The sequence below is a fragment of the Pelobates fuscus genome, chromosome 5 (genome assembly GCF_036172605.1).
Source record: "Pelobates fuscus isolate aPelFus1 chromosome 5, aPelFus1.pri, whole genome shotgun sequence".
Taxonomy (NCBI): domain Eukaryota; kingdom Metazoa; phylum Chordata; class Amphibia; order Anura; family Pelobatidae; genus Pelobates; species Pelobates fuscus.
Genome location: NC_086321.1, coordinates 155845804 through 155859059, shown reverse-complemented (window position 1 = coordinate 155859059; position 13256 = coordinate 155845804). Strand labels below are relative to the sequence as shown.

The 13256-nt window shown below is 41.8% G+C and overlaps 1 protein-coding gene across 2 annotated transcripts in view; it reads right to left on the bottom strand.

Moving 5' to 3' along the window:
• Window positions 1–10207, bottom strand: part of PXN (paxillin) — a 51171-nt gene extending 40964 nt beyond the window's left edge. Inside the window, exon 1 of one of the 2 annotated variants that reach the window (XM_063454594.1) lies at window positions 10094–10207. In XM_063454594.1, the coding sequence (XP_063310664.1) occupies window positions 10094–10106 (13 nt within the window). In that variant the 5' untranslated portion in view covers window positions 10107–10207. The remainder of the gene's footprint in view (window positions 1–10093) is intronic. The other variant, XM_063454595.1, reaches the window with a different exon arrangement.
• Between the last annotated feature and the right edge of the window lie 3049 nt (window positions 10208–13256).

Sequence of the window (13256 nt, the reverse complement as noted above, 5' to 3'; positions counted from 1 at the left end):
GGCGCCTGCGGCAGACCTGCAGACCCTGCCATATCAGGGCAGGCCAACCGGAGAACAAAGTAAGCTAAATGGGACTCCACCGCTAGCACACAAGTCTGGGGCTGTGGTCGGGGGGAAGAGGCACCCTACTCCGGGCAGAACGACTAACCCCAAGCTGACCACACACACACGTTGCCCGCCCAGGCTGAGGGCCACACGGAGAGAGCCTCCGAAGCATCCGCCACCCTACGGGAAGACAGCCCGCCGCGGGCGGCGACGGAACACAAAGGGTCTGCCTCGAACTCGCCGAGCTCTCGAGCCAGTGGCAAGAAGATGCCACCCTCTATACAGGCCTGGGGCTGGAGGGGATCCTCACCCCTTGCTGCTCCGAAACCTTGAGCCATCCCGCCCAGGACGACAACCTGCCACGAACCGGCATGGGCTGACAGACTGGTTTGTAGGCCCGCAGCCTCCGATCCTCTTAGATCGTCTCGAAACATCTCACTAAAAGGACTCTGTGCTTCTTATACTATACCCTAATCACATGGTCAGCAGAGCTCGTCAGTTATGCTTTACCTATACCAAAGCTTACAAGTTAATGTTTTTCTTTATATATGATTAGTACTCCGCATGATTAACCCATAGCGACATTATTTTCAACAGCATAAATGTGTTCAAGCACACCACTCCATGTCTCACTAGTCGCAAGCTCCCACACTGTAAGCAAATAATCTCTGCTCTAACTCCTTGCTCATAATCTAGACGGAGTCACTCTCATAATGCTTACTTAAACTAGTATGAAGCACTAAAATATAGCTAAGGGTACGAGTCTACTGTCTGTTAAGTAACTCTGTTAGCCTATCGACCCCTGCATTACTTTAGCTGAGTAAAATTCTGTGGCTAGCATCTCGCCGATCTGGGGCGAGGAGGTAGGAGGCACAGAACGCATGGCAAAGATGGCGGCCGTGAGGACACATGAGGTAGTGGCCCCCCATGAGGATCAAATCGCACGGGCCTTTGAGCGCTTCTGGGCAAGGTTCTGGGCCAAGCTTGCAGCGCGGACGCAGAAACATATGGGGATAGATGCTTCCCGACAGTTCACCGCAACACCTGCACAGAGTCACAGGCCTGCACTAAAACCCACACAGAGGTCTGCACCAAAGCATGTACAACACTCTACACAAAGGCCTGCACAGCAGCCGGCACCCAAGCCTGCGCAGCGGCCTGCACCCAAGCCTGCACGGCGGCCTGCACGGCGGCCTGCACGGCGGCCTGCACCCAAGCCTGCACGGCGGCCTGCACCCAAGCCTGCACGGCGGCCTGCACCCAAGCCTGCACGGCGGCCTGCACCCAAGCCTGCACGGCGGCCTGCACCCAAGCCTGCACGGCGGCCTGCACCCAAGCCTGCACGGCGGCCTGCACCCAAGCCTGCACGGCGGCCTGCACCCAAGCCTGCACAGCGGCCTGCACCCAAGCCTGCACAGCGGCCTGCACCCAAGCCTGCACAGCGGCCTGCACCCAAGCCTGCACAGCGGCCTGCACCCAAGCCTGCACAGCGGCCTGCACCCAAGCCTGCACAGCGGCCTGCACCCAAGCCTGCACAGCGGCCTGCACCCAGGCCTGCACAGCGGCCTGCACCCAAGCCTGCACAGCGGCCTGCACCCAAGCCTGCACAGCGGCCTGCACCCAAGCCTGCACAGCAACCTGCACAAAGCCCTGTACCCAAGCCTGCACAGCGGCCTGCACAGCGGCCTGCACAGCGGCCTGCACAGCGGCCTGCACAAAGCCCTGTACCCAAGCCTGCACTCAAGCGGAGTTCCAAGCATGCACAGCGCCCGGCAGAGTGGCCTGCACAGCAGCCTGCACCCAAGCCTGCACCCAAGCCTGCACGACGCCCTGTACCAAAGCCTGCACGGCAGCCTGCACTCAAGCGGAGTTCCCCCCAGCGTCCCACAGGGGATAGAGTGCACCGACCAATACAGGTGGCACGCACTCAGCCCCAACACGGCATCGGCTGACCCAACAGGGACTTGGACTCAATTCCAGGCATAGTATTTGCTGTAACCTAGCCTCATGTGCCTCTAATGGACCCACACGACCCTCTATTACAACGTTTGGTTCTTCCTTTATGCTTATTTTTTCCGTTTGTTTTATTTGCCTCAATTACTGCTCATTTGTATGCTACCAGAGGCCTGACTATCATTCTAGCGCAGCCATGTGTAACCCTGTCAACATCTCCCCTAGCACTCACTCAGCTACTGCTGCCTAGTACTAAGATATGTCTTAGCCACAGTTACTTTACATACCTTATAGCACCACAGCTGCATAGTTAACCTACCTTGTTTATGTTACAACCCCGTTACTAAGGCTATTAATCTTAATGAAACAGCTCATAATCAATACGCGCGCAACATATTATAACTCCTAGTTTAAGCCTATAACTCTTGTTTCGACATACTGCTGAACCTTTCTAGCTGACATGATAGCTTAGCCATTTATGAATATACAGTAACCTAAGGCAATGCAGTCGAAAATCGCTTATGTTCACTCTACTCATATTAAGCTTGTATATGTACATTTGTGTCAAACGATCATAATCTTCAAAAAATGTGCACAGTTTTATCCACTGCCTAATTAACGCAAAGTCTTGTGTGACCTCGCATGCTCAAGCTGTTGTGGCATGACATGCTATATGTTTTTTCTCACATGCACAAATAAAATAAATAATTAAAAAAAAAAAATGTGCAGTCTTGTTTAAAACAGCCATGAAAATTTATACTGCTTATTCTTGTTCGTGCTATCGTGGCACACCATGCATGATTGTAATTCCCTGCACGCTATAAATAAAGAATTTAAAAAAAAAAAATACCTCATTGCACCAAGAAAGGAAATGAAGAAAAAAAAAAAAGGATATTAAAAAAAAAAATTTAAAATTTACATTTTAAACAAATATATATTTTTTTTTTAAATTGTCCCATCACTTCAAAATGAAAACCAACTCACAAAAGTTTGAAATACGGTCTGGTTTAGCAAAATATGGTTAAAATGACCAAATTGCAATATTCATATTTACTAAATACAAGTTTTCTTGCAATTGTGTTATTTCAACTGAAAGAGTATACATCTCGTCATTTACCTTCAGGTCTGCTTTATAATAAATAATTTTCACATGCAATTCCTAACATATAGGTTCACATATTTATCACTGAATTTCAAAAAGGATCCACTCAGAATAAACCTAATAAAAAAAAGCAAATTCACACACTTTACTTACTATTTGCACTGCATAACCTACCAAAATCTGCAGTATTAGTCCACTGCATGCTCAAACAGCCAGTAGCAGGCACTTAAAATAGTAATTCAAAATATGAACTTGATGGTGAGAGGGGTGGAATACAAAAGTGTTTATATTGTTAAAAAAAATATGAATTAAATTATTGGGGTATATTGGACCCTTCCTTGCAGTTAAAGGAACACTATAGTCACCAAAACAAATTTAGCTTAATAAAGCAGTTTTAGTGTATGGATTATGCCTCTGCATTTTCACTGCTTAATTCACTGCCATTTATGGGTTAAAACACTTTGTTTCTGTTTATGCAGCCCTTGCCACACCCTCCCCCGGCTCTGACTGACAACTTGCATGGGAAAAAAAAAAATTGTTTCACTTTCAAATCAGATGTAACTTAACTTAATAGATTTTATCTCCTGCTCTGTAAATTGAACTGTAACCCCTTAAGGACAGCGTGCATGCTATGTTGTCCTTGGGACCCTGCTCTAAACGCCGGTGGGCAGCATAGCATGTCCACGCTGTCCAGGGGACTTACCTGCTCACCGGCGATTCCATGCCAGAGATTGTGATGGGAGAGGGGGAGGAACGGACTTACCTGGCATCCCGGGGAGTCCCCCTGCTGCCAATCCGGCCCTCCTGGGCCATGTGATCGTGAGGACCTCACGATCACATGGACGGAATAGCCGTCCATAACTGTACCAGGAGTGCCTGTCCCCCTGCTGCCTGAATTAAAATAAAGTTTTTAAAAAGTGTAAAATTAAAATCTATACATATCTATACACACACACACACACTGTCTAAGTGTATTTTAATCTAAATTATATATAAATATCAAAATACACGTAGAATTATATTATAAATATATATTATATAAAATATATAAATACGTTAAAAATAAAAAAAATTAATAAATATAAATGTGTAATTTCTTTCTAATTGGATTTTGATATCAAAATACACTTAGAACGAATATATATATATATATATATATATATATATATATATATATATATATATATATATATTTATTTGAATTCTACATATATATTTATGTAATATTTTTACATAATTAAGTCATTTTATTCATTACAATTTGCGGGACCTACCTGATAACCCAGGCAGAAAGTCCATAGAATTTAATTTGCTATCACTATATTTAACCGTGTAACTTTCCAAGACACCATAAAACCTGTACATAGGGGGTACTGTTTTACTTGGGAGACTTGGCTGAACACAAATATTAGTGTTTCAAAACAGTAAGTGCGCTCCTAAACAATGTACAAAGCAAAAAGAAACAGTGTACAAAGCAAAAATAGAGAAAACTGATAATTCTTTAATACAAAATAAAATCAAGAAATCACAAAATATTCCTGAAATCCTTACACCTCTCTTAAATAACACTCAATTTATATTCAAGAAGCAATTCTCATATACCAGAGAGTCCTGATAATTATAGATAGGCAGATGTAAAATACCACAATCACAACGTACTGTAGCTGCCAATAATGCTTTGATAGTAAAACTAAGAACTGCCACCAGAACACCTCAGTGTTTAGGAGCGCACATACTATTTTAAATATTTTGAGTTTTTTCTTCTTCAAAATGCTTGTATTTGTATGTAGCTGCACACATTATTATTTACTGCCTTAGTTACCAGTGATTTACCTTTTTCAAAACAGTAAAATGTATTACAAGGATGAGATCATTAGCGAAAGTGATGTTTTTTGCATTTTTCACACACAAATGGCACTTACACTGATGATATAATTCTTGTGATAGGTTTTACGGTTTTGAAACACTAATATTTGTGTTTAGCAAAGTCTCCTGAGTACAACAGTACCCCTCGTGTACAGGTTTTATGGTATTTTCAAAAGTTACAGAGTCAAATATAAGGCTTGTGTTTTAGTTTTTTCACATTGAAATTCGCCAGATTGGTTAGGTTGCCCAGGAATGAGAATTACCCCCATGATGGCATACCAAATGGGGTATGTCCCGTCTTTTTTAGTAGCCACTTATTTACAAACACTGCCCAAAATTGCTGTTTAATTCGTTTTTTTGCATTTTTCACACACAAATAAATATTAACGCTAACTTAGGTCAGTGCTTGTGAGGCTACTAAAAAAGACTGGACATACTCCATTTGCAATACCTTGGGTTGTCTACTATTGCAAATGGTATGCCATCATGGGGTAATTCTCATTCCTGGGCTACCATACGGTCTCAAAGGCAACATAACCAATCTGGTGAATTTCAATGTGAAAAAACCCCTGAAAACGTAACATGCTATATTTGACCATATAACTTCCCAAAACATGAAAGAGGTGAACTGTTAACAAACAGTCAAATTCCAAGTTTTGTTTTGATCAAAACGTGTACATTTGGCTCAGTCTTTAACCCCTTAAGGACCAAACTTCTGGAATAAAAGGGAATCATGACATGTCACACATGTCATGTGTCCTTAAGGGGTTAAAGGGACACTATAGTCACCAGAACAACTACAGCTTATTGATTTTGTTCTGGTGAGTAGAATCATTACCTTCAGGCTTTTTGCTGTAAACACCGTCTTTTCAGAGAAAATGCAGTGTTTACATTACAGCCTAGTGATAACTTCACTGGCCACTCCTCAGGTGGCTGTTAGAGATCCTTCCTGGGTCATGGCTGCCTAAAATGCATCCAAACATTCAGTGTCTCCTCACTCTGCATGCAGACACTGAACTTTCCTCATAGAGATTAATTAATTCAATTCTTCTATGAGGAGATGCTGATTGGCCAGGGTTGTGCTTAAATCATGCTGGCTCTGCACCTGATCTGCCTCCTTGTCAGTCTCAGCCAATCCTATGGAGAAGCACTGTGATTGGATCAGACTACCACTTCTGATGATGTCAGCAGACTGCTTGTTATTCTGACACAAACAGCATGCAGAGTTACAGCTTCAGGCTTGAATACACTAAGATTTTGCTATATTTATGGAGGCATGAGGGGCCCAGGAGGGGCTAGATGGTGGCTTTAACACTATAGGGTCAGGAATACATGTTTGTGTTCCTGACCCTATAGTGATCCTTTAAGGGGTTAATTACATACAAGAGGCTCCTTCTAGGTCTAGCAAGCTATTAGAGTAGGAGATAAGAAAATCTAAATTAAACAGAATTTGTAATAAAGGAAGGGTAAATATTAGATGACACTTTACAGGAAGTGTTTAGGATGGCTGTTCAAGTCACATGCAGGGAGGTATGACTAGGGTGCATAAACAATGTGATTTAACTCCTAAATGGCAGAGAATTGAGCAGTGAGACTGCAGAGGCATGCTCTATACACCAAAACGTCTTAATTAATCTAAAGTTGTTTTGGTGACTATAGTGTTCCTTTAACTATCAGAATGGTCCTAACTGTTGCATTGGGCTGCGTATTTCTATACTTCAGCTCTGCATTTCAGTTTTTCAGTTGCTCCAAACAGGCTGAAATCCATCTACATTCAGTCAGACGTTCCGTTCGTGAATGACTCCAATCAGTAACACTTCAATGCTACTAAAATACACATAGCACATATAGAATATATGATAGCTACCCCTAATTAACCTAAAATGATAAGCAACCCATACTGAAATGTAGGTTTAATTACCCTTCAATACTTTTGCAATGGATATGAAAACAATATACCTGGTGAGCTGGATGTGCATTGTAGTACACAGCACATGGAGTTCATATTGTTATTTTGTATTGTGGAATAGCTGATCACCACTTGTAGAAATCTACGTCAGTTCATTATGTACAGCAGTGGTTTTAAGCAGACAGGGAAACAGTAAAATTGGGCAGGGCATGTAAAAAAACAAAAACTAAAAAGTTTTTTTTTTTTTTTTTTTTTAAAAAGCCGCCAAACACAACAAAATGTAACCAGCATTGAGTGCACCGAGTTTCCAATGAATGCAAATAAAATGCATAGGTGAGGTTATTCCCACTCACCATTAACTAAAAAAAACTCAACAGAGAATGCTGCTTGAAGCAAACGGTTGGTTGTAGTTTTTGGGGTAGTAACTGCAAATGCCGCCCTCCCCCTCATTACGCATGTAAGCAAGCACCCCTCCATTATCCCGATTGTGCAATGTACTATCTTGCTGACAGGAGACAGAAACAAGCACAAATCTCTACTAAATCTCAGCAAACGTATTCCACTAGGATAAAGTGTAGGGGAAGTGTGCGGTGAAGACGCTTGATGTAAAAGACCCAAGCATGTTGATTTTTTTAGAAGTGCAGGAGTAAAGTAGAATAAGTGAGGGTGGGTGAAGAGATGTGGTAAAAACAGCTGAAAGACAACTGATAGGCTAAGGTGAAAGAGGCTAAGGTGAAAGACGCAAGATGGGCCAAAAGCTTACAGAGGGCTGAAAGAAACTGTGGAGGTAGCTGCGGTAATCTCTACAGAGCTATAAAGCACCAATGTATGGATGTTCTGAGTTACTGTATTGCATGTCATTAATTTTTAATGTAACAACACATTTCAAAATGTTAATACTCTACATACAAGCTCACACTCTAAAGACGAAAGTGCCTGTAAAAAACAAGTTTGAGTGGAGCAAAAACAAAGATATGCTTCAAAGAAACCTTGTGCTGATCAAACAAAAACGTCACTACAGTTCTTTTAGGATTTAGTACAAAAAAATAATCTATGAATGCTATATAAAGAAAGAACTTCCATGAACCAGATATTATAGCTGGAACTGATAAATAATACTAGGAAAAAAATGAAATAGAATAGCACGTATCCCGATTTGTCGTAGGGTGTTATATGAACACGAGCTGTAGGATTCCAGGGCCAGGAGGAACGGCACAGACTGAGTCACAGCAGTCTACACCACACACATGGCAACAGCAAACGTATCCTGCCAAGACTGAAAGCCCACATTACGCTTAATTAAATCAAATACTGGAGTCCAAGAGGCACACAAACTGTCCCCAGAAATAGCACCGTTCCTCCCACACTTCTACATACTCAGAATCGAGGGATTACAAATGCAACCCTTTGCCATGAAATCAGATGCTGGGCCCTATATGCATGTATTTCCTCCACTGTCTAAAGAAGGTAATGTATTCATAGTGCACAATGTGCCTTGATTAAATAAAAACACACCTTAAACAGTAACCTATTCAAGGGCTACAGTTAACATGTCTTACCTCAACTTCTTCACAGTTCTAACGTGTGTATGCAAGATATATATATATATATATATATATACACACACACCATTTTTAACTTGACAGGTTTTGTATGCCTTTTTGGATGAAACATGAGCAACACATGGCTAAGCGCTGCACTCAACGTTAGCACTCAGAGGGTGTTATTAGCATGCAGTCAATAATTACAAGGCTTTACCACAATGTTTGCTTCACCCAAAATCTGTTTCAGTTAGCATCTTTGTCCAATCACAGAATTGTCTTCTCAACACAAAAGTATTACAGTATCTCATATCAATTTATACTCGGCTTATCTTAGTTTTCATTTAGATAGTTTCTGCTCTGACATTTTTAGGCTTAGGAATTGGTACTACAGGAAAAAAAACTCCCAACGGACTTGATTTCAACTTAATGACGATAATAATTAGGCCTATGCATTGCCTGGAATTAAAGCGAACTACAATGTAAAAAGTACGTACAAAATATGTATCTAAAGATGCAAAAAGTCACTACATTAAAGCTTTAACACCTTAAGGACACATGCCATGTGTGGCATGTCATGATTCCCTTTTATTCCAGAAGTTTGGTCCTTAAGGAGTTAAACATGCAAGAAAACTAGATAGCAGGTAAATATATTTTAGAACTATTTCATTATTAGTAGCAGTTTGTGGCTCAATACATTTTGTGTAAAGATTCTTGGTGGAAATGTCTCTTCAGTTAGCACGGATTTGAATAGATTGATTTACTGATTTAGGTTCTTTTAACTGAATATAATACAAAAATCATTTTGTGATCACAGATGAGATCAAGATGGAAATCTCTCAAATACAAAAGATATACTATGTATGCACATACATAAAAAAAAAAGAGTTACTGAAAAAGAAATAAAAATCAAGACACAAAGATCAAATCTAAACAGCACATTCAGTTTTGGGGTCAAAACACACACACGAGAAACAAGGATTACAGCAAAAGCAGGATCAACATTCTCCACTGCAAGTCTTTGCAACATGCATTGTGATGAAAACATATGTTATGCTTTAATGCTGGTATGTTTACCAACTGGATGCTGAGAGAATGAGCAGGACAGATAAAATAAGAGCTGATAATCAGAGCAAGATGCATCCTCCTCTAATCACATGCAAGTTATATACTTTGCAAACTCTGGGCTGTGACAAATATCAGAGGTTTCTGCCACTGAGGCTAACTTAGTGCAACACAATGCATGTTTATGAAAGCAGCCCAACACAGGTCATTCTAAACACAGACTGCCACTGGGGCAAAATGTTATTTAACCCTTTAAGGATAAGAGGCTGAACATTGCCTTGACATGGCTCACCCCCCCCCCCCGGCAAACAAGTGGTTAATGGTATTGCTGTCAATCAGCAGTGGCCATGGCTAGCATTGAATAGTCAATGAATAGTGGGTAAAGTGCTGGCCAGGGGTGCAGGGAGCCATTGTAAGACATGGAGGCAGCCCCCAGGCCAGTGTAATGCTATGCACCCATACACCCATAGAACTAGCCAACAAAGAATAGTAAACCATGGGGGGCCAGGCTGAGCACTAATTACCCCTGGGACACACATCGTGTTACCCAGCCTGGGGAGAGCGGGGGGCCATGCTGGGACAGGAGATCAGCCCGCTTTAACCATCACATACCCAGATCGTCCATGTTGCCTGTCGGCACGCAGCGCTCCCCTGGAGTCGGACCTAACTTTCAGAGCACACTACACGAACGCGCGTCCGCCCCCTGCGTGCACGCACCCGGTGTGCAACGCGCGCAGCCGCACCCCACCCACTACGTCATCATGCCTGGCAACACTCAGCGCTCCCTCCTCACCGCAGCCGCTCGGGGATGGGTCGGACACGGCGGTGGCGCGCATTCCTAGGAGCGAGTGCTGGAGTGGCCGAACCGTGTGTGTGTGTGTTAGTTAACGAGAGTGACCACATCCTAAACTTGTTTACCGAGGATCATAGTTCGTGCACACAGTATAATCATCGCAGCCTTCATGAAATATAGTGATCATAGTGCTCCTATAGTATAGATTTAGTTTATTTTTTAATAATAAATGTTAAACCTATGTGTTTGCACACGTTGGCTTGCCCGGTTCATGCTTGAAGTGCTATGCAGGGAGTGGTGGGGAGTGTGTTACTCAAGGCTATAGTGTGTGCTGTACAAACCCAGGGGAAGTATGTGTAGCTGCAGGCTAGGGCTGCTAAAACACTGCCATATATCACAACTTATTCTGCTCTCAGTACAGCAGGGCCCTTGCTCCTTTACTATCAGTGTGTAGCTAGGTGTATGTGATGGTAAACCTTTATGTAAAGTCTGTTAAACAACAACTTGTCTGTAACCCTGCTATAGTGTTCAGTATTATATAACACAGAGCACACTACAATATATATAAGATGCCAAATTATCAGAGTAATGTAGTAAGCAATGATACCTTTTTGTCTACTGGACTAATATGGCTAATCCAAGCTAAACTATAAATATATATATATATTGCCAAAGCAACCATAGTACTTTTTTACAGGGCTAACATACTTAAAAAAGTTGAGAGTTTTTTCTCTTCCTCATGTCTGAAATAATACTGATCAATATGACGGAGTTTAACGCTGAAAGCAACTGCGGTTAGAGATGGGGAAGTGAGTGCAATGTCGTAAATAGCAGATATGTATGAACCTTTCTGGCCTCTCTCTCTCTGTTATTTAGGACACTACCAATTCAGAGCCAGATTAAGAGCCCATTGGGCCTGGTGCTGACATATATGATGGGTCTAATTGGTGAATCTTATCGACGGAAAACACTAAAACAGTTATACCTCCAAAGCCTCATGTATCTAGTAGAGGTGGTGCTGGAGGGAAACTCACAGAATATAGCTATACAAAAACACATACCCTATGCCAGGGGTAGGCAACCTTCGGCACTCCAGATGTTGTGGACTACATCCCCAATAATGCTCTTACACCCATAATGCTGGCAAAGCATCATAGGAGGTGTAGTCCAAAACATCTGGAGTGCCAAAGATTGCCTATGCCTGCCCTATGCTAATCTCTTGCTTTTATCTTTCACGTAAATCCATAACCCCAAACAGCAGTGTCCGGTGAAACAGGATGTCGTTCGGCGTCTGGTGACGTGAATCACATAACCAGAACCCCCAAAGGGGCGAACATGCCCAAAAAGGAGTATCTGCCCAAAGAATTAGATGGTCGACCTGGCGTGAATGCATGTCAAGCTGCCTGCTAATCAGGCTTGACAGCTAAGGGCATACTATGTAGACAGCACCCACAGCGTGGCATAAATGCATCTAATGATGCGCTCGCTCCATGCTTTCTAAGGACTGTGCCTCACTTGTCCGCTCCTTACCTTCTTACTAGCAGTCAGAATATCTTGGTATATAGTATGGGATAGAGAAAAGGTGTATGCGTTGAGTGTAGAAGAAAATGTGTCTAATGATGCGCTTGCTTCCCGTTTTCTAAGGACTGTCCCCTGGCACTCACTTTTTCACTCCTTTCCTTACCTTCTTACTAGAAGGCAATCTCCTGGTATAAAGTGTGGGGCAGTGAGTGTAGAAGAAAGGGAACATGCCAAAGTGTTAGAGAGACTGAAGTAGCAAGAGTGTTTGCATAGTGCGCAAAGTCAGCTTTACGTTAACTAATTTCACTGTCAGCCAGTTTACCCAAGTTTTGTTCCCCTATATCCCTCTTAAGTTTCCATACGCAAGAGCATGTGAAGAGTAGTAAAAAAAAATGTTTTTTGTTTTAAAACTCAATGGGCCTATCAGCCCCTATGTTAATCTAGCCACGCCCCAATTTCTTACAGCATCAGTTGATTTAAGTGTTAAAGTCTGCCATATGGATCAGTATTGCCTCAGACCTGAGAAAGAGAGGACATCTCTTTAAAATGTGTCTTTTAAATATTAGTTTTGGCATTTTGTATATTGGACTCATATGGCAAATATATATTTTTACTTAGATATAATATTCTGTGGTCTATATACTTCCAGAATTAAACAAACATACTAAGCTATGTAGCTAAGAGCTAAGTTCTAGCAAGAAAATTCCATTAATGTCTAGAGAGATTGCTCCACTTTTTTTATTTTGCTCAAGAATTGTTCGTCGTTCTTAATCCTCTTAGTGCATTGCAACTCATTTTATCCTTGTTCAATAGTAAAATCTGGACAAACACAGTCTGCAAATCTGTTCGTTTGCCTTCATTTAGATTCTAAGGCATAATGCACAAGTTACAGAAACATTTTCTCCCTATTGAGGCAATCTTCCCAAAATAGTTCTCTTCCCCATGGCAATACTAAGCTACGTGAAAAGGCACAACTATTCTTGCATATTCCTTTAATGTATATTACCTTCACCCTTTATATATTTTTTTAAGGAAGTGATCAGCAAGAAATTTATGTCACCGAAAACGATTATGTTGAAGACAAAGTTAGATTAAAGGGACACTATATTCACCAAAAGACCACTTGCAATCTCGCTGGTAAATTCTCTGCCATTTAGGAGTTAAATCACTTTGTTTATACAGCCATTGTCACATCTTTTTGCATGTGACTTACACAGCCTTCCGAAACACTTCCTGTAAAGAGTCATCTAATGTTTACACTTTCTTTAGTGTAAATTATGTTTAATTTAGAATTTCTTATGTTCTGCTTTGTTGATAGCTTGCTAAACTCTACAGGAGCCTCCTGAGTGATTAAAGTTCAATTTACAGAGCAGGGGATCAAAACGTTTAAAGTAAGTTAACATCCGATTGAAAGTAAAACCATTTTTTTCATTCAGGCTGTATGAGTCCCTGACAGGGGAG